The sequence below is a fragment of the Ruditapes philippinarum genome, unplaced genomic scaffold (genome assembly GCF_026571515.1).
Source record: "Ruditapes philippinarum isolate M1 unplaced genomic scaffold, ASM2657151v2 ctg912_1_1_1_1, whole genome shotgun sequence".
NCBI lineage: Eukaryota > Metazoa > Mollusca > Bivalvia > Venerida > Veneridae > Ruditapes > Ruditapes philippinarum.
Window position 1 is genome coordinate 148,692 of NW_026852834.1, and position 21,777 is coordinate 170,468.

At 33.7% G+C, this 21,777-nt stretch overlaps 2 protein-coding genes across 2 annotated transcripts; both read right to left on the bottom strand.

The window, feature by feature from the left end:
* Window positions 1-2,071: 2,071 nt before the first annotated feature.
* LOC132725627 (galactose-3-O-sulfotransferase 2-like) lies at window positions 2,072-4,689 on the bottom strand. The gene is made up of 2 exons (XM_060710801.1): window positions 4,268-4,689; window positions 2,072-3,834 (listed from the first exon to the last, which is right to left on the bottom strand). Exons 1-2 carry the CDS (start codon window positions 4,288-4,290, stop codon window positions 2,382-2,384), a joined length of 1,476 nt encoding a protein of 491 aa, XP_060566784.1. The 5' UTR covers window positions 4,291-4,689; the 3' UTR covers window positions 2,072-2,381.
* A 4,738-nt stretch (window positions 4,690-9,427) lies between these two features.
* Window positions 9,428-21,202, bottom strand: LOC132725684 (large ribosomal subunit protein eL13-like). The gene is made up of 5 exons (XM_060710863.1): window positions 21,070-21,202; window positions 18,870-19,120; window positions 18,584-18,757; window positions 14,315-14,474; window positions 9,428-9,537 (listed from the first exon to the last, which is right to left on the bottom strand). The coding sequence occupies exons 2-5, from the start codon at window positions 19,113-19,115 to the stop codon at window positions 9,470-9,472; spliced, it is 648 nt and encodes a 215-aa protein (XP_060566846.1). The 5' UTR covers window positions 19,116-19,120; window positions 21,070-21,202; the 3' UTR covers window positions 9,428-9,469.
* Between the last annotated feature and the right edge of the window lie 575 nt (window positions 21,203-21,777).

A 21,777-nucleotide genomic window follows, 5' to 3' on the forward strand; every position in this document is an offset into this window, starting at 1 on the left:
CCCCAGGGGGTCATTGATTTTCCCTATATGCATATAGTAAAAACTTAAAAAATCTTCTTTTAAAGAACTCAAATAGCTAGAGCTAAGATATTTAGCATGAAACATGTTCTAATGGGTGTCTACCAAGTTTGTTCAAATAAAAGCCCTGGGGTCAAAATAGGCCCCGCCCCGGGTGTTATTGATTTTCATTATATGTGTATAGCAAAAACTTAAAAGTCTTCTTTGAGAAAACCCAAATAGCTAGAGTATAGATATTAAGCATGAAACATCTTCTAGTAAGTGTCTACAAAGTTTGTTCAAATAACAGCCCTGGGGTCAAAACTGGCCCCGCCCCAGGGGTGTCATTGGTTTTAACTACATGTGTATAGTAAAAACTTAAAAAATCTTCTTTTAAAAAAACCCAATGAGCTAGAGCTTAGATGTTTAGCATGAAACATCTTCTTATGGGTGTCTACCAAGTTTGTTCAAATAAAAGCCATTGGGTTAAATTTGCCCTGTCGGGGGGGGGGGGGTGTAGATCGTTGTTTTTCATTATATGTGTGTAGAAAAAACTTAACATCGTGAAACATCTTCTAATGGGTGTCTTCCAAGTTTTTTCAAATAAAAGCCCTGGGGTTTAAACTGGCCCCGCTCCGGGTGCCTTTATACAGGTGAGCGACCTCAGGGCCATCATGGCCCTCTTGTTTGAAGTAGACTCATTTGATAAAGGTTTCAATAATTCTACACCACCCCATGTAAGCTGAGCACACAGTAAGATAAACTTTTTATTACTATGAAAGTTGTCCGTCACCCGTCTTTGCCGCAAATTCTTCTAACAACATCTCCTAAACTACACGATGAACGTTGACCAAACGTATGAAGAATGATTCTTCGATGACCCTCTACAAAAGTTATATGCAATGGGCAAGGTCAGAGCTGAAATACATGTATTTAGCATTTATCATCACCTTGTGATCCTCAACCTGAGTTATATAAATCATGCACCTTGGTCAGAACTGACCCCGTCTTGGGATTGCCACTTGATAGAGACTTGTACATGAAGCCTACTTAAGTCTTCCAGCGTGAAACTTAAATGCCTAGAGCTTAGATATTTGGCATGTGAGCCTCTATAAGATTTATGTAAATCATGTCCCTTTGGTAAAAAAATGACCTGTTTCGGGCACTTACTTTTAGTATAGGGAAATGTTTTAATAGTAAAATAGACAGCACAATGTCTAGAGCTAGATACATCATGATCCTAATGTTTATACAGCTATACAGTTTTAAAACAAACAAAAATGCACACTATAATATGAACGTGTTTAAACTCATCATGATATTGTCATAGAAGAAAGTGTCATAATCTTTAGATACAAATGTAGATATAGCGTGTGTACTGGTAACACTGTCAGATTGTCACTGTCTGCTTCAACAACTCATGTTTCTTTAAGACGAGACTCCAAAGATGCCGCCTTTCACACGCTAGTAGTTTCTTCCAGAATATCGCATTTCCTGTATGCGTCGTAATATCCTTTAAAACAGACTTTTGGAGATAGGGACAGGTCCGGCGTTTCCGTATGGAATTCCGGTGGTTATCATAAGTAAAAATATATCATAAACACACAAACAATTTATAAACACATGTTGGTCTTAAGGAAGTTACCACGAAGAAAAAAATGTCAATCACCAGACAGCCTATTCGTTGTATAATTATTTAATCTCAAAAAGTTTGTGCATAAATGATTATTAAAACAGATATTAAGACATGCTTGCAAATTGAATGTTACATATTTCGACATCGAAGTTAATATCAAATATCTATCACACAAATAGAGAACATAAGTAAAGGTTATCTTTCTTACCAAATATACCATATATGTCCCCAACCTATTGGTATTGTATATGAACAACTCCTATAGATGAGTACTACATGCTTGAGCATTGACGTGCAACTAAAACAGTTAAAAATCTGGAAACAAAGTAATCCTTCGGAGGCATTAATCACAACAAAATTACATGAAACTTGCAGTTAGTCTCATACTTTCATTAAAACACACAGAGGTAGGATGGTAAAATAGGGAGAAATAGAACGCACAAAGCGACAAAATTGAAAATGTTGCAGGCTCGGTTTGATTAAGCCTGTTCATGACCGAAAAGTTACCGTCCACGCCTTCTAGCACCGGCTGAAACAGCATTCAATATTTAATCATGGCAATGGTAATGGTGAAATTTTGTGTTTAGAAACATCCGCAGCTTTGTTCATCTGTGTAAAGCCCGTCTTCAATTTACTTATCAAAAATATACCGGAATTGGTTTCAAGCATTGTTCATGACATTTAACATATCAACTTTCTTTTCCTATATTGTCAATAAGTTCCCTACTTAAACAAATAAAATACTTTTCTATATGCCAAGCTTTCCATACATTTTCATTCGTATATCTTGAATAAATTTAATTTCAAATCTAGTGTACATGAAACAGTCTTCTCTTGTGATATTAAAGGCGCTGTCCCACTTACTTTCTGGAAATGATAAAATTTCTTTCTCTCTATGGCTACAAAAATTATGAACTTTCTCTTTTTCTTCGCTGAAGAGATTTACTTCTTCCTGAAAGTCTTCCCCCAATGCTTCTACCCTATTAAGAAATTCAGACAAAGCCCTCTGGTACAAGGCGAAATCTAAATACAGGTGTGCTTTCAAGTTTTTTATATCTCCCTCAGCGAAACGTCTGGTCTCGTGTTTGGCAACTAGTTGTTTCATGTACATGATGTCTTTAGTATGCCAGTTTAAAACTCGCTTTAATAGAACCAGTGACTCGTCCATTCTTTCATTGATCATGATAAGGTCAAACTCTGTCATAAGTTTAGTAATATATTCTTCTATTGCTTGCTGTAAATTCTCAGGTTTTTCTTTGCTGTTTGGAAACAAGCAAAGCGGGAATCCGAATTCAAATGCCATTCTATTATTTGACATGGAGTGCAATCCTTTATCATAATGAAACGGATTGGCTGCAAAGTCGGATAAATTTGCTGTCGGATACATGTTGAAATATCTAAAAGAAGATTCTAATCTGGTTATTGGGTCCCGGACAAGACCGATATAAGCAGTATCTTTCGGGAGAAACTTTTGAAATTGCGTTCGATTGTATATTACGTGACAGCAAAGTATTTCAAAATGGCGTCCTGCCGGTGGAGGAACAACATTTTTTTCTGTTAGTGAATTTTGATAACTGATCATGTTCGGAAATTTCGATTCAGCTAAAGATACATCATCATGTGCTAGTATGAATGTAAGATTTCTAGAGTCTCCAAATCTTAAGAATATATTTTGCACAGTTGAACTTCCAGTTTTATGAACTTTAAGAAATGCTACATGACGTTTTTCGGCAGTCTGCGTCACGCCATGTACGTGTATCTCTCCAGCAGTAGCTTTTGTTGTCGTTTGTGACTGTGTTGTAGATATCTGTTTATCTGCTTGAGGCGGTGCTGAAGTTGTAACTTCTGTTGTTGTTGTAGTAGTTGTTGATGCGGCGGCGGCGGCGGTGGTGGTGGTAGTGGTGGTCGTAGTAGTTGTTTTCTTAGTGGTGGTGGTGGTCACAGAAGAAGCAGCATCAGTAGTCGAAAAATCCATAACTTTAACAATATTTTCATCCTTTTTATTTGTTCCATCTTTGAATCCGATATTATTGCTCAATCCAATTTTATCCAGTTTTGGTTGACCTTTTCTCCCGCTGGGATTATTCTCCCCATCTTGGTCTAACATCGTCTGGAAATCGACCACTTCACGGACAACTTCTGTGGTTTTGTACCATGTCAACCAAATCAGAGCTGCAACAACTGACACCGTTAATATACTCCTGTAATTTAGAAAGTATAAAGACTGATCCAACATGTTATTATAATAGCGTTAAAGTTAACATAATTTCCACTTATGTTTTGCTTTAAACAGATGGGTCCACGGTTTCGTTTAAGTTCAATCATAATGTAAGGAAACCTTATTATCTTGAAATATAGCTGTAACATTTTGTGAGTGACTTTGTAGTCATAATTGTTACGATGACAATAGATTTTATACAAAGATACGTGTAAATGTCTCGTGAAAGCTCAAACTGAGAATTTTCATTTGAAAAATTAGTTCACTGTTTCTGTTCAAATTTTACATGGTAACGTCTATCCGGTAGTCTATAATAATTAAGGAAAATAGAATCTCATTTAAATGAAATAATATCACAAAACTCGCATTTACTTGTTATGACAATAGTCCGTCTAGTAAATAAATATTTTACTCACTTAACGTAGAATTGAAATCCCATCTGGAAGAGAAAAAGGGGCTAAAGTTTTCACAGATATTCAAAATTTAAACAAATCTATACGATATCACAGATAAGAACGAACAATTATCCTTAAATTACTAATAATTTCCTAACAGAACTAGTATAATTTGAAAGAATATGCATTGAAGAATCTTAGTGTAACACGTGGTTGTATACGTCCAATGAAATAATCTTAAATCAATTTGAGCAGCTGTCTCTCTGCTTGTTTCACTTTCCAGAGGAACCTAAATGACCAAAATAATCCTCATTGATTAAAACTTACATTTGGTTTAGTCCGGTTCTGTCTGGAATACTTGCCGCTTAATCCGACAAATATTTACATGGTCCCAAATCGCGTCAACTCGCGTAAAACTTTTTTTTTCATTCATCAAATGCCCGGTAAAATCGTTACACGCAAAATAGTTTTTCTTTTGAAACAATATCGAAAACATTTTTGTGAAGTAGATTATTAAATGGAAAAGCCTGTAGATTAATGTAAGTCACTCCATGTCCTGTATCACGTGATCGCTTTTGGGCCATCCTAGTTATATAGAAAAACTTTCACACGGTGTTTCTCGTCAGCCAGTCTCAAGAAATAGTATCACTGGACAACGTAGCAATTCTAATGAGAGAGCATTTTAAGATACTATAGTAGTATTGCTGGACAACGTTGCCATTCTTATCGGAGAGCATTTTTAGATACTATAGAAATATTGCTGGACAACGTAGCCATTCTTATGGGAGAGAATTTTTAGATACTATAGATCGAAGTATTGCTGAACAACGTAGCCATTCTTATCGGAGAGCATTTTAAGATACTATAGAAGTATTGCTGAACAACGTAGCTATTCTTATCGGAGAGCATTTTTAGATACTATAGAAGTATTGCTGGACAACGTAGCAATTCTTATGAGAGAGCATTTTTAGATACTATAGAAGTATTGCTGGACAACGTAGCCATTCTTATGGGAGAGCATTTTTAGATACTATAGAAGTATTGCTGGACAACGTAGCCATTCTTATGGGAGAGCATTTTTAGATACTATAGAAGTATTGCTGGACAACGTAGCCATTCTTATCGGAGAGCATTTTTAGATACTATAGGATTATTGCTGAACAACGTAGCCATTCTTATCGGAGAGCATTTTAAGATACTATAGAAGTATTGCTGAACAACGTAGCCATTCTTATCGGAGAGCATTTTAGATACTATAGAAGTATTGCTGGACAACGTAGCCATTCTTATCGGAGAGCATTAATAGATACTATAGAAGTATTGCTGAACAACGTAGCCATTTTATCGGAGAGCATTTTAAGATACTATAGAAGTATTGCTGGACAACGTAGCAATTCTTATGGGAGAGCATTTTAAGATACTATAGAAGTATTGCTGGACAACATAGCCATTCTTATGGGAGAGCATTTTTAGATACTATAGAAATATTGCTGGACAACATAGCCATTCTTATGGGAGAGAATTTTTAGATACGGTACTATAGAAATATTGCTGGACAACGTAGCCATTCTTATGGGAGAGCATTTTTATATACTATAGAAATATTGCTGGACAACGTAGCCATTCTTATGGGAGAGAATGTTTAGATAGTATAGAAATATTGCTGGACAACGTAGCCATTCTTATGGGAGCGTAATTTTAGATACAAACTTGTATTGCTGGACAACATAGCCGTTCTTATTTGACTGCTTTTGTAGATACTAGAAGTATCTTTGGACATTCTAATGGGAAACCATTTTGATACCATAGTAGTCACGCTGGACAACGTAGCTATTCTAATGGAACACAATTTTCAGTTACTAGTATTATGGCTAGACAACGTAGCGATTTGAATGGGACACCACTTTTAGAAACTAGTAGTATCACTGGACAACGTAGCTTTCTTTATTGGACAGCATTTTCAGATACTATAGAAGTATCGCGGGACAACGTAGCCAATCTAATGGGGCAGCTTTTTCGAATACTAGTGGTTTCGCTGGACAACACATCTATTTTAATGGGACAGCATTTTCAGATATTATAGTAGTATCGCAGGACAATGTAGCCCCGTTTTCAGATACTTGTAGTATGCTTGACAACGAAGCCATTCTTATTGGAAAACATTTTAAGATACTACAGTAGTATTGCTGGACAACGTTGCCATTCTAATGGGACACCATTTTCCGATACTATAGTAGTATTGCAAAACTATGAAGCCATTCGAATGGAACAACAGCTTTAGATACTTCAGCATTTTCAAATACTAGACTTGTGGTATCGTTTGACAACGTAGCCATTCGAATGGGACAAAAGTGTTAAATACTAAAGAAGTATTACTGGGCAGCCATTCTAATGGAACAGCATTTTCAAATACTTTTAAATTTGCCGTTATTCATATACACATATGTGTTATCTATAAACTGTTGTCGTAACTTCCCTTTCACTTTTATAATTGTGATAAATAATTACTTTATTTTGCTTTTATAAAGCCATAAATTAAGACCGATGTATTTTAGTCTTCGTGAACTTTGTACTCATATATGCTACCTTCTTGAAATAATAATTTCTATTTTTCATGTTTATTTTAAAATCAAAATGCTATTCGATCGTCATAATTACATGTATATTGGTATTTCAACGGTATCAGTCATTCATGATTCGTCATTTGAATTTTCTTTTTCAAAAAAAGTTATTGATAATTGTGATTAAGAAAAGGTCTTAATAAACACAAGCTTAAAAACAGAAATCTCACCATGTGGTGAAACATATATATATGTACAACCTAGATCATTTATATGGAAACCCGTGATACCGGTATATTCAAGGTAAGGCTTCTAAATAAATACTCAAATTTCGGGGTAAAACATGTCGTTAATAGAGACTTATTAAAATGCTTATATTCATAAATTCACATTTCAGGCGAGATAAAACATTTTTAACATAACTGGAATGTCAACTCGTGCTCGGCATCCCGTGTAACAATTTTTGGTCTGCAGATTTCCGGAAAAAATGTTTACTTAAAAAAACAAAGAGTTTTTTAAAAACAACTTTTACATATTGGGAAATGCATCGTGCAAACCGAACACTATCAAGTACTAAGGGAGATAATTATTTATGACAAAACTATGTCAATAACGGGGTTGTCACAACTAAGGTATTTTTTACATGATTCGCTCAAACATTTCCCTGATTCATGCATTTTCATGAAAATTTTGAAACTGTATCCAAAAGTAAAACAAAGTAAGTAACATTTACAATTCACAAAGAAAAGGGCCAAATTATGCAAAAAAAACCCTTACTGCGTTGGTCACACAAGAGAAATACGGTGATAAATACCGCAAAATCAGTGATTAATCGCATGAATCTTGAACCATTTTACTCTTTGTTTTAAGTTTTATATTTTTAACATGTTTGACTGTCTTGAAATATTTTGTTCATCTGGAAACATCAAGCAGCGTCAACAATTATTTTGTGAAAATGATCCAAAATAAAAAGCGTTCAAACAATTTTAATTAATTCAAGAATCGCACAAAAGATATTATTCCGAATACACTTCTTAAAAAATATCTTTCCATTTAAAGTGCCGATTGAATCAATATATAATGTATGAAGGCTCAGTAAAGTATGACATTATAATTTGTAACACCTTTTTAACTAAGCTTTTGTCATCGTAGTTTCACAAGAGAAGACTGAAATGCATTGTCAATACAGTCATGTCTGTATAAACTGTGACCACATGGTGAACCAATTTTGACCAAACGGGCAAGATTTACAGAAACTTACCATAAGGTGATTCTACATGCCAGGGCATAGTACTTTCAGAGAAAAATTTTTAAGACATTTTACTACCGGTATTTAAGTCTTTGTTAACTAGGTGGATCCCAGAACAGGGCCATTTTTTACCCACAGAAGCATGCCATGTATTATTTTCGTATATAAACCTATGTTAACTAAGTATATCCTAGGGTAGCGAACAATTTTGACCCAAGGGGCACGATTTATATAAATGTAGTGGGCAACAAGGTGATGCTACATACTCTGGGCAACGTAGTTTCCTGAAAAATTTCAAAAGCTTTCATTTTTTTAAAGTTTAGTTTAGCTCCTGTGAACTATTTATTTATCACTGAAATAATTCATATAGCTTTTACAGAGGACCACCAAGTATAATTCCTTTGACACTTGGTCAAAATCCATGAAGTGGTAAAGGAATTAAAGAATTTGTGGACAACAGGCAATCTGCCATCTCAAACGTTCACCTCTGAGCAGTTCTCAGGTGAGCTAAAAGCAAGGCTGTTAATCCTGAATTTCTAAAATTAACCTATTCAATTACTAGTCTTTTATTCTAATGCAGAGCTTGTCAATTTAGGGATATAAAAGTTGAAAAGTCAGTCAACAATCCACGAGGACTGTCCGACAATTACTGGTGGCAAAGGCAAGCAACTTCCGATTCCAGAAAGGTACAAGTCATTGTCATTATCAACATGAAAGGTAGGATAAATGTCATAAAGCTCATTGGGACACAAGATTTTGAAGTCCATTCATACGACATTAATTTAGGTACCAGGTAGAACACAATTACGTAATCAACTTCCTTTCAGGGCCCAAAGGTCTTCCTCAAATCAGAGGCAGAAATGCAGGTATATAAAAAGCAGTGCTTACCATTTAACAAATTAAACATGCTCCAATAGCCTAAAATGTGAGATTCTTGCATCGATAAAACATGGAACTTGTTTGTTCGTTTCATTCGCCTCCCCCCCCCCCCCAAACAGTATTTCAGTCATAAAGGCGGGTAGTTTCCTAACCATCGTTCCTGGAGTTACACCAGTACTAGATTACCTTCCTCCGCGCTAAACTACCAAAGCATTTCCCAGGGATCGAACCCACGCCAGAGAAGTAACTGGATTAGAAGTTATCGGCTCTAACCCCTCGAACATGGAACATAAAATGTTAAAGATACAAAAGATAATCAAGAAATATACCCAAAATTCACTTTAAAATCTATTTTTGTGCTTCTGGGTCATTTCGCATAAAAAAGATTAATCTAAACAAATAGAAAATGCATTAGATTTCAACAATCAACTATCTTCTCAGCTACCTTCAAGTTTGATTTTCAGTTGAGGTCAAATTAAAACACAATATAAATCAGTTTTTTTCTCTTTATTGAATGTACAAGTAACATCAAGATCACTTTTTAGGTTTAGCTGACGGGATATCTTCTTGTGCCTTTTCCTTGGCCTTCTTTTCTCTGTAACCTGTAATGATATGTTGACTTTATACATTGAAGTAATAACAAAGGTGTAATGATGTTATCAAATCATATCATTTTATGTTGCAAAGATGAAACTAACTGTTTTCATAAAATAATCAAGCTTGTTAATTCATTAACATTTCCATTTTTATAAGAAACAAGAGCACTGCAAAGATGGCAATATATGCCTGAGTATTAAAAAATATTCTGTCAGTGTTTTATCTTAATTCTCCTTATGATACTATATGACCTCCAACAAAGTGGAGGCATTTTTGACCCTAAGCCCATGATTCATAAAACTTTTATAGAGATCTACTAGGCAATGCTATATGCTAAATACAGAGGCATAGTATTCATTCACACAAAAATAAGATGTTTTTCTTATACCTTAGTCTACATACTGGGATCCTACATATTACCAGACAAAATATGATGGTGTTTATCTGTAACTTTTATTTAAAATAATAAAAAAGAATAGAATTATACCCAAATAATTTTGGGTTCTTAATACACGTAAACATTACTTTATCAAACTGAAATTAAACATTTGACCCTAGAAATGTGTCTTTAAAGTAGGGAATTATAAGAGAAAAAAAATTGCGTAGACAACTCAATTTACTGGACATTGTGTTTCAAAATTTTTTAAAGTCGTGAAATGAAATTAATCTTTAAACAAGCATTTGATAGTATTGCGGGCAATACAGTAGTCCCCTACCGGTCCCTCAAAAAGTTCTTTAATTGTCATACACACCTGTGTATTGCCATTTATAATGAATTTGAGGATGAAGTCTGTATTTGAAAATATCAACCACAAAACATAATAAAATAAGTTTGTCTATATCACAGTAATGTGTTAAGTTTCCATGCTTAGTAAGGAAATTATGTTTATACAACCTTGTCATATTATTACGATGTGGGATTTTAAAGTAAATCCTATAAGGAATGAAGAAGTTGGAGTGAAAATACCAGTTTCTCGAAAAAAATCTAAGTTCAAGGGGGACATAATTCTGGAAATAGTCTTGCTAGAGTATTTAACCTTCTCAAAAATGTCGAGTGATAATAAGAAACATATATATGAAGTTTGAAGTAGATACATTAGGAAATAAAGAAGTTATTTAAAAAAGACAACATTTTTTCCCCTAAAAAATCTAAGTTCAAGGGAGGTAATACTGATATTTTTTGTGCTAGAGTTATAAACCTTGTCACATATGATGTGGTTGATGACCAGAAACTTATATTTAAAGTTTGAAGTAAACACCTTAAGAAATAAAGAACATATAGTGAAAAAGCTGAAAAATTTAAATCAGAAATCTTGAAATTCAGGCTATTTGTTGCCATAGCAACCAGAATTTTCAACATAGGAAGAAAAGAAAAATATGTGCATAATCTCCAGACTGCCATCTACCCATATTTCAAGTTTCATAAAAATATTTTCAGTACTTTTTGAGTTATCACTGGATCCAGTTTATGTGTTAAATTTGCCATATTTTCAGACTATTTGTTGCCATAGCAACCAGAATTTTCAACATAGGAAGAAACTAGAAATGTGTCATCATGCCACGGATGCCCCCGCATGCAGCCAAAATTTCAGATGTTATAATATTTAGTTCCAAATTTGTTTGCACAAATTATTGTTTTCATTTTAAGTTCAAAGCCCTTAAAACTTTTCAACGTTTACACAAACCATTTTCATACAATGCTCAAGGCACTGAAATTATTCAGTCTTAACCTTTTGAAAATAGCATATTTCATATTTGTAGCCAAAATAATGGCTACATACATTTCCACAAAAGTATGAGTGCTGAAACTGAAAGTTCAAATTTTTTCCAATATTCAAGAAAGATAAGTTTGTCCAAAATCATTGAACCATGACCAAATTCAAACTTAAACTGCTTATTCCTAAGATGTATCTATATTATTTTCAAAGTGAAAGGATAATAACTCTGCCAAAAAATCATCGAACCATGACCAAATTCCAACTTGACCTGCCCATTCCTTTGACATATCCATATGTCAAATTTGAGTTGAATATGTAACACTGTTGGGTAGATAAGTAATAGAAAGAGCACCGAAACACGAGGCTATCTGATTTGTACGAGGGGGCGTAGCCCCCGAGTATTAATCAGATTGCCGAGTGTTTTGGTGTTCTTTCTCTTTTGTATCATAGTCAAACATAAAAGCACGTTCCCTGTTGTCACAATATAAAACCCCGGCAAAAATGAACCAATGAACGAACATCTGAATATGACATTTCTGTCGCTTTCCCTTTCTCTGCCGTCACAATATGTAAACCCCAGCAAAAATGAGCCAATCAATGGGCATGCTCTGGAGTGCGGGTAACTAATACCCGCACTCCAGTTAACGCACTGTGCATGTATATGTATACGATTTAACCCTGACACATTTTCAACAGAAAAGTCTCCAAACTATGATACAATGAACAGAAACTGTAAATTTCATATTATTTTCAAAGTGAAAGGGGCATTACTCTGCCAAAAATCATTGAACCATGACCAAATTCGAACTTGGCCTGGGCATTCCAAAAACATATCCATATGTGAAATTTGAGTTGAATGTGTTGTACTGTTGGGGAGATAATAAACAGAAACTGAAAATTTCATATTATTTTCAAAGTAAAAGGAGCATAACTCTGCCAAAAATCATCGAACCATGACCAAATTCAAACTTGACCTGTATTTTCTCATGACATATCCATATGTCAAATTTGAGTTGAATGTGTTGTACCGTTGGGGAGATAATGAACGGAAACTGAAAATTTCATATTATTTTCAAAGTAAAAGGGGCATAACTCTGCCAAAAATCATCGAACCATGACCACATTCGAACTTGACCTGTATTTTCTCATGACATATCCATATGTCAAATTTGATTTGAATGTGTTGTACCGTTGGGGAGATAATGAACGGAAACTGAAAATTTCATATTATTTTCAAAGTAAAAGGGGCATAACTCTGCCAAAAATCATCGAACCATGACCAAATTCAAACTTGACCTGTATTTTCTCATGACATATCCATATGTCAAATTTGATTTGAATGTGTTGTACCGTTGGGGAGATAATGAACGGAAACTGAAATTTCATATTATTTTCAAAGTAAAAGGGGCATAACTCTGCCAAAAATCATCGAACCATGACCAAATTCGAACTTGACCTGTATTTTCTCATGACATATCCATATGTCAAATTTGATTTGAATGTGTTGTACCGTTGGGGAGATAATGAACGGAAACTGAAAATTTCATATTATTTTCAAAGTAAAAGGGGCATAACTCTGCCAAAAATCATCAAACCATGACCAAATTCGAACTTGACCTGTATTTTCTCATGACATATCCATATGCCAAATTTGAGTTGAATATGTGCAACCGTTACTAAGATAATGAACGGAAACTGATGATGACGGAATGACAGAATGACGGAATGACGGAAGGACGGAACAGGGTAACACTATATGCCCCGGCCATTACATGGCGGGGGCATAAAAAAAAAGACGTGCATAATCTCCATACTGCCATCTATCCATATATCAAGTTTCATAAAAATATTTTCAGTACTTTTTGCGTTATCGCAGGATCCAGTTTTGTGGACGGACGGACTGACAGACAGACAGAGGGTAAACCTAAAGTCCCCACTGGTTAAACCGGTAGGGGACTAATAATCAGCAAGGAAACTATGACTATTGAATGGCAAGGTTAATTAGAAATAGATACAGCAGCAGAGGCCAATATATAAGGTGTAATTGAAATGAACACTATTATCTCAATTAAATTATTGATTCTTTATGACCCTTAAACGTATGAAACATTTTGATATTCAAATGGAATTCTGTTCTTTGTCATACAGTTTCCTTTTGGTCATCATGTAGCATGTTACAAAAGCCATAAAATCTATTTTATTTACATTTCATGTAGAGTTTCCTCCCATGGGCGTAACACGTTTCCTTATATGTTTTTTTTAATTTGCGTTTCTTTGTAAAAGACAACAACAAAATACTGTTTGGAATAAATTTCAAATTACTATCATTATTAAAATATGTTGGGATTGTCTTATGAGGTAACGTTGAGAAGAATTAAAAGTAAAACCTATCTAAAATAACCCATTACGGGCCTCCATATTCCGGCCTGCGCAGAACAGATTATTCCCCCGCATGACCATGTCATGAAATAACTTGTAAACAAAAGGGTATGCTAGTAAATAAAGATCTGAATCAACAATAGGTTTTGTTGTTATTTACTTTGAAATAGAAAGTGTGTGAAGGATTCAGACTGTATGATTTTTTAATTGAAGCAAAACATTCAGCAGGAATAGCTTTTGTCCGGTAAACTGATTGTCCGGTAAATATATAGGATCCCAGAAGAGCTAGTGACTCTTATGGTAGGGCCAATTTTGACATGTATGGGCTTTGAAGTTTCACAAAATTAGACTTATTGTTATGTTTTCCTATAAAGTTTATAGTGCACAACATTATAAGCCGATTTTGCATATAAAAATAATTTGTCAGAGTTAAATTTTTTTTTTCAAAGTTACAAATAACTTTATCTTTTATGGGGATATCTGAGGAAATGATCTGTGCTTTTACTGTTTGTCTGTCCCTGCAATGCCAGGCCTATGCAGTGTCTGTGATTTTGTTTGCCATAAAAATAGCGGTGAAATGACCAAATTTCAGTGTGGGGTTTTAGCCAGGGCTTTACCATCAAATATAGAATTATTAGAAAGTGCAATGAGAAATGGTAAGTAATTCTGATATTATTTGTCTTACCTTGAAGTCTCTTGTTAGCCCTAGCAGTTCTAAGAGCAACATATGGGTTGTAACGTTTTTCATCTGCAGTGATAGCACGGGCCTTTTCTCTGCGTACTGACTGTCTAATTGGCATAACTGCAGCACCGGCTAATTGAGTTGCCATCTTGATTTCTTCTTCCTGAAATTCAACATGAATGAAAACAATAATATATAGGTCTTTTGACATTCCCTTGAAAGAAAAGGACATTCTTTCAGTAACTAGAACTCCGCGAGTCGGATGTGTCGCCTTGTGAACAATATAGTCTAGGAGAAATGGCCAGGACAAAAATGAAATTTGAAAATCAACAAAGGGCAATAACTCAAAAAATAAGAAATGCAGAGCAGCAGTTTCTGTGCACTGCACTTCTTATCAATAAGATCTATCATCCTATTAAGTTTCAAGTCTAAAGCTTTTATAATTTATGAGAAATGGCCTGGACAAAAATAAAGTATGAAAATTAACAAAGGGCAATAACTCAAAAAATAAGAAATGCAGAGTACCAGTTTTTGTGCACTGCACTTCTTCTTAATGAGATCTATCATCCTATGAAGTTTCATGTCCATAGCTTTTATACTTTAGGAGAAATGGCCTGGACAAAATTAAGTATGAAAATTAACAAAGGGCAATAACTCAAAAATAAGAAATGCAGAGTACCAGTTCTTGTGCACTGCACTTCTTCTTAATGAGATCTATCATCCTATGAAGTTTCAAGTCCATAGCTTTTATACTTTAGGAGAAATGGCCTGGACAAAAATAAAGTATGAAAATTAACAAAGGGCAATAACTCAAACAAGAGCTGTCACAGGAGACAGCGAAGCTCGACTAATAAAATACTGGACGCAGTAAGGAGGACAAAACTATGAAAGAAAAATCAATTATGTATAATTATGTATTAAGTTATAGTAAAAAAATAACATTTGTTAACATAAATTCCAAGATCAAGGGGAATAATTCTCGAAATAGTCATGCTAGAGTTATGGACCTTGCCACACAACGTTTGTGTAATGATAAGAAATATATATTTGAAGTTTGAAGTAGATACCTTGAAAAATAAAGTAGTTATTATATTTCTTAAAGAAAATCCTAAGTTAAAAGAGAGATAAATCTGTAAATATTGCTTCAAGAGTAATGAACATTGTCACATAAAATGTAATTGATGATAAGGAATAAGTATTTGAAGTTTGAGGTAGATACCTTTAAAAAAATAAAAAAGTTAAAATAAAAGATAACATTTTTCTAGTAAATAAATAAGTTTATGGGGAGATAATTCTTGCAATACTGGTGCTAGAGTTATGAACCTTGTCACATAAGATGTGGATGATGATAACATAAATATATTTGAAGTAAGAAGTTGATCCCTTTAGAAATAAATAAGTAACAGTAAAAAATAATATTTTTATGGAAAATTCTATATTCAAAGGGAGATAAATCTGAAAATATTGGTGCTAGAGTTATGAACCTTGTCACATAAGACGGGGATGATGATAACGTAAATATATTTGAAGTACGAGGTTGATCCCTTAAGAAATAAGAAGAATCAGTAAGAAATAGTATTTTTTGAAGAAAATTCTAAGTTCAAGGGGAGATAAATCTGAAAATATTGGTGCTAGAGTTATGAACCTTGTCACATAAGATGGGGATGATGATAAGGTACCAGGGCTCACACTGGCTCAAATAAAATAATAGCCAATATTTTCAACTTAAAAAAATAATAGCCAAAAGTTCAGCGGACTATTCACGATTTAGCGATTAACAACATAAGCAGTTGATTAAATAAACATTACATATAAAACTTTTTCAGTTTTATAAGGATTCTCAAATAAACTGACACATTTGTGTATATTGATAACTACCTTTTTTTAAATAGAACCACAACTTTAATTGTTATTATAGAACAGAATAAAAACGTTATAATTAGTATAATTACTGTACAACAATAATATTAAAGATTCATTATAACTTTACATAATGCTGTTATCAGACAACTTTTTTTGTTTGTTCTAATCAAATTTTGTCAGCTTATCATAACCACTGTCAATTTCCACATTTCACACAGAACTGGAGTAGATCTAGGTCATATTAGCCTATAGAAATGACACAAGTTTGCAAACTCATTCAAAGAATGCAGCCTTTTTTCTGAATAATTTACTGAAAAATATCATCATCACCAATGTAATACAAATTTTCTGCCATAGTAGTAAAGATTTTTAAACAGAACAGAGCTTATTTCACCTTTAAATAAATATTAAAATTATCGGTGTCGCGAAAATATGTGACAATCGGATTTTTCCTGTTTTCTGAAGAAATATTCACAATTTTGGTTGTTGTGCAAATAGTTGTTTGGAAGTTTATACTTTTTAAATATTTTACCATTGTTTTCCACTGGCGATTTAGTTAAGTAGCTTAAAACAAAAAATATATCAAAATTTGCAATTACTGCAATTCACGGTAAATTTTGGGTAAGTCAATATCCAGTTTATCAATTTTAAAACGATTTTTGTGGCTAATTGACGGATATTTGATGGCTATTATAAATGCTGGACAATATCTTTAAAGTACTTATACAATTATACATCTCGCATGTATTTTATCACCTCGGGCAATATAGTTAGCAGCACGTGACCGGTAAAAAGTTGACACTCAATTAAATGCACCCCGCTGGTGTTAATTGGGTCTACTGCATACATTATCGATTTTTACACCTTATATAAACACTGTTGGAAGTAAAAAATAATCGCCAGATTTTGTAGCCAAAATGCAAAAATAATCGCCAATCTTATAAAATAATCGCAAATGGCGACTATGGCGACCGACAGCGTGAGCCCTGAGGTACATATATTTGAAGTATGAGTTTGATCCCTTAAGAAATAAAGAAGTATCAGTAAAAAATAGTATTTTTGAAGGAAAATTCTAAGTTCAAGGCGAGATAAATCTGAAAATATTGGTGCTAGAGTTATGAACCTTGTCACATAAGATGTGGTTGATGATAAGGAACATATATTTGAAGTTTGAAGTTGATACCTTAAGAAATGACAAAGTTATAGTGAAAAATATTTTACTGCACCAAAACTTTAATCTAAAATCTGGACGCGGACGCCGACGCCGGGGCGAGTAGGACAGCTCTCCATATACTTCGTATAGTCGAGCTAAAAATAAGAAATGCAGAGTATCAGTTCTTGTGCACTGCACTTCTTCTTAATGAGATCTATCATCCTATGAAGTTTCAAGTCCATAGATTTTATACTTTAGGAGAAATGGCCCGGACAAAAATAAAGCATGAAAATTAACAAAGGGCAATAACTCAATAAATAGAAGCAGAGTACCGGTTCTTGTGCACTGCACTTCGGGTCATTATAAGAAGCATGCATACCAAGTTTGAAGTCAATCCGACTTATAATGACTGACTTATGCTCTGGACAAGCTTAAGGGGACGCCGACAAAAGTAACCCCTATATGTCGCCTTTTTCAAGGCGACACAAAAAACTAACCTTTTCCAAGATTGAAAGCATTGTTTCATAATAATTTAACACTAATGATAATTTAACACTAATAATCTGAACTTCACCTCAAAAGGATAACAAATGCTCTTCTACCGACCTTTGGCATAAATTAAATCTAAAAACAAGTTCACAGGACATATATGCTCCTATCATGTGACATTTAAGTACAACCTTGACCTGGGTGTTACTCATGACGCACCTGACCCAGTGAAGACGTCTGCCAAATATTTTGAAAATACAAAATATTGAAGTTGTAAGTCAAAGATAGTGGACAAAGTTTGATGATCTTTGACCTCTAAATGCAATCTACCTAGGTGTGTATATGGATCTTTTGCATGATACATTGTCTCGATAGTGGTGAAAACATGCTAAAAATATTATCTCAACAATCCATTCAGAAACAAGTTATAACTTGTAAGGCAAACTGGATTTGACCTTTCACCACAAAAACTACCTTGAAGGTGCCAAAACAGTCTCACAGTGGAGAAAATATATGCTAAATATTTTGTAACCTTAGCCTTCAAGCTAGGGACCTAGCATTAAATTCAATAATAAGTTGTTCTTCCCCTCTTGCAAAAATACCATGTAATTATCTCCAAAATTGAAGGGAAAGACCCTACAATGAGAAAAAAGTTTTGTCTTTGGTATTATTAATCTGGACTTGTTTACTAACAATAAACATGTAATAATATTTTCTTAGGATGGCCTAAGAATTATTAGTGACTAAGAGTTGAGGATTTAACTTACAGTTGCATCACCCTTGGCTGGCTTGCTTGACTTCTTGGGGAAAAGAATCAATTTAGATTTGTACTCCTTCAATCTCTGTACATTTTGTTGAAGTGATTCCATAGATCTGTTTCTACGGCGATAATCTACAGCAATACCAATAGCCAGAGCTTGTCTTTTGTAAACACCAGCTGCCTAAACATAAAACACAATATTGTTAATATCCATTACTGATTTGAGATATATCAATAATTGATACAGAATAAATGATCAGTAATTTTCCAAATATAAAATAAAGCTTGTTTACCTTCAGTTCCTCAAGGGTGAATCCTCTACCAGCACGATTCTTTGTGTTGTACTTGATAGTTGGGCAACGGACAATTGGCCTTAAAGGTCCTGCAACAGGTCTTGGGGCAATAGTTCTAGCCTTCTTAACACGTGTAGCCCTACGCCTCTTCTTGCGCATGGGTTGATTGAACCAAGTTCTGACACGGTTCTGCCAATCTTTGTGGAAATGCCCATTAGGCACAATATTGTTCCTCTTGGGGGCCATGGTTGCTGAAAAAGACAAATGAAATGCTGGACTAATATATCAAAATCATTTTTCTCTATGACAGTCATTTTTGCAGAATCACCACATTAATTATTGTGAAACTTTTTGTTGTACAAATATAATAATTGATGGAAAATAAGATAATGACAATGTATCGAATTAAAGCAAGCTAGCACATCGGAAACTGGATTTATATATCTGTAAACTGTCAACATGTTGTTCAATTATGCTTGTTTCTAACATCACAAACACAAGTAATTGTTAAAATAGTTTATTTCTGCCTGGTGAAAAATGTTGACACCGAGAACTGTTATATTCATAACTTTCGTACTTGGATGTTGCATATCTTGTCTACAACGGTACAATACCATTTTTTTTCTTTTTTAAAATGTTTAAATTAAATAATTATTATTATATATGGATATTTTAATGCATGAATAACAATAATAAACGTATTTTAGTATTTTCAGGTCAAATCAATGAGACTAGCTCCTTTGGAATGAAATTTGCCTATCAATTAGCAACTTAACTTTCCTGCTTAATGTAATAGATTTTGAAGCATGCAGATGTAGAGATTTTCTTTAATGTGCTGTCATGGTGATAAGAATCTTTTAAATGCATAAGGAATTGCATCAAAACAATTTAGAAAATCGGAGATCACTTGAAAGCAATGAAAACAAAATGTGTATTGGCATTTTTTGGCAGTGTTCCCACTTACATTTTTCATTTGGGGTAGTTTTACCCCTTACCTTTGAAAACTGGGGGTAAAATAAAATTTCAGGGGGTACATAAATTTGTACAATAATTATATGAAATAAAAGAATAATTCCAAATCCATACATCAGACAATTATGCTGCTGTTTTCTTCACGATTCCCTCCAACCCCCCACCCTAGTTAAAATTAATTGTGACCAACACATTCTGGCATATATCACCATCTCAATTAATGTAACTATTTTTAAGATATTTTAATTTATAAACAGCATATAAATTGTTACTACACACCTTTGAACAAAACAAAGCTTCCTTTTTGGTGATATTTTTAATTAACAAAATCGGCATCGCGAAAATATGTGACAAATGAAAATTTGTCTGTTTTCTGCAGAAACATTCACAAATCCAGTTGCTGCTGATTAAAATTATATAAGAATTAATATTTTTTTAATATTTCAAGATTGTTTTTCATCGGCTATTCTTACAGGCATCGTAAAACAAAAATTTCAAATTTGTAATTTACGGCAATAATGCCAGTGGGGGGTCTGTAAACTTCATTGTCAATTGGGAGAATTTCTCACATTTCATCAATTTCAATGCACTTTAAGTAATTTTTGTTTTAGAAATTGCTCAAAAAAACTATTTTTTGAATTATACATGATTAAGGTTACGACTTTCTGTGCGTATTTTTACCCTCTTGCCAAAATTTCTGTACGTGAATTTTGTTATTTATGCGTAAAATACGCACATATGTGCGTAAATGGGAACACTGTTTGGTTTACTGACTAAAGTTTGTGCACGAGAAATTTTGAAAGGTGCATCATCTCACATTCATATCAACGGCTTAAGCATAATTCAATGTTAAAACAAATTATTCATTCTGAAGTAGAGAAAAGAAAAACAGAACTGTCGGTGCGACTTTACAGCTGCCACAAAATGTATAATCGAGACAGATGCACCAATTCAATAAATGTGGGTTGACAAGGCCGGAGCAAGGCAGAGAGAGCGGTCAGGTCCCTTATGGTCTATGGAAACTTATATTCCTTCATGTTAAACCTCTGCATAACCGGTTTATGTTTACAAGGACAATTTATTCTTCTTGTCTATTTCAAAACACAAGTAGGATATAACATGTGGTTCAAAGTTTATTTCTGCATCCTGCTGACAAATCTTAAGAACGGACACGGTAAGATTTACTCTATACACATAGATATAGATATAACCATTTACATGTCAATACCTTTCGTTCAACAACCAACCGGAAAAGGAAGTACACTTGTTTTTCAGAGTTAAATTCCGTAATCCGTACCCGGAAAGCTTACGGAATAGACGGGGAAAACTTGTCACCGATTATTACATTAGAGAGATAGGTGCCTCCGGTCCAGGGGTGTATTTATTTATTTATTTATTTATTTATTTATTTATTTATTTATTTATTTATTTATTTATTTATTTATTTATTTATTTATTTTCAATGCTTAATGTTACATATAACTTTTAAATATAGAAATTGCAGCACGACACCAAAACTAAAGTGCTTTTGAAAAATGAAAATATTAGCATTTTTTAGACTTTATGGGCCTAATGTTTAAGTACATTAAAATGTAGAATGTGCGTTGTTAAGACATAAATTACTAACATGTATATAAAAATCACAGCTAGAAATATGAATGGGACAAGCCAAATTGCAACTAAGAAGAGCGAAGATATTTTAAAACTATAAAAGCCATATTACAAGCTTTAGCTGTTTGGTAAAGACAACAATTAACTTTAGACATTCATTATGATTACATTTGATATAGAAATTAAGATGGAAATATCGAATTCGAAATTAGTAAATTAACGAGGATAATTGAGCAGAATAGATAAAAAATATTAAGTGATCCATGGTTATTAAGCTCGAAATTTAATATTTCTTATAGGTTCCTATAAACCAATAGAAATTCAG

Coding starts and splice junctions, on each gene's coding strand:
- LOC132725627 (XM_060710801.1), bottom strand. CDS start 4,290: ATGGGATTTCAATTCTACGTTAA. Junction 3,835..4,267: donor GGATTTCAATTCTACGTTAA/GTGAGTAAAATA, acceptor TCTAAATTACAG/GAGTATATTAACGGTGTCAG.
- LOC132725684 (XM_060710863.1), bottom strand. CDS start 19,115: ATGGCCCCCAAGAGGAACAATATTGTGCCTAATGGGCATTTCCACAAA. Junction 18,758..18,869: donor TCACCCTTGAGGAACTGAAG/GTAAACAAGCTT, acceptor TTTTATGTTTAG/GCAGCTGGTGTTTACAAAAG. Junction 14,475..18,583: donor CAGCCAAGGGTGATGCAACT/GTAAGTTAAATC, acceptor GTTGAATTTCAG/GAAGAAGAAATCAAGATGGC.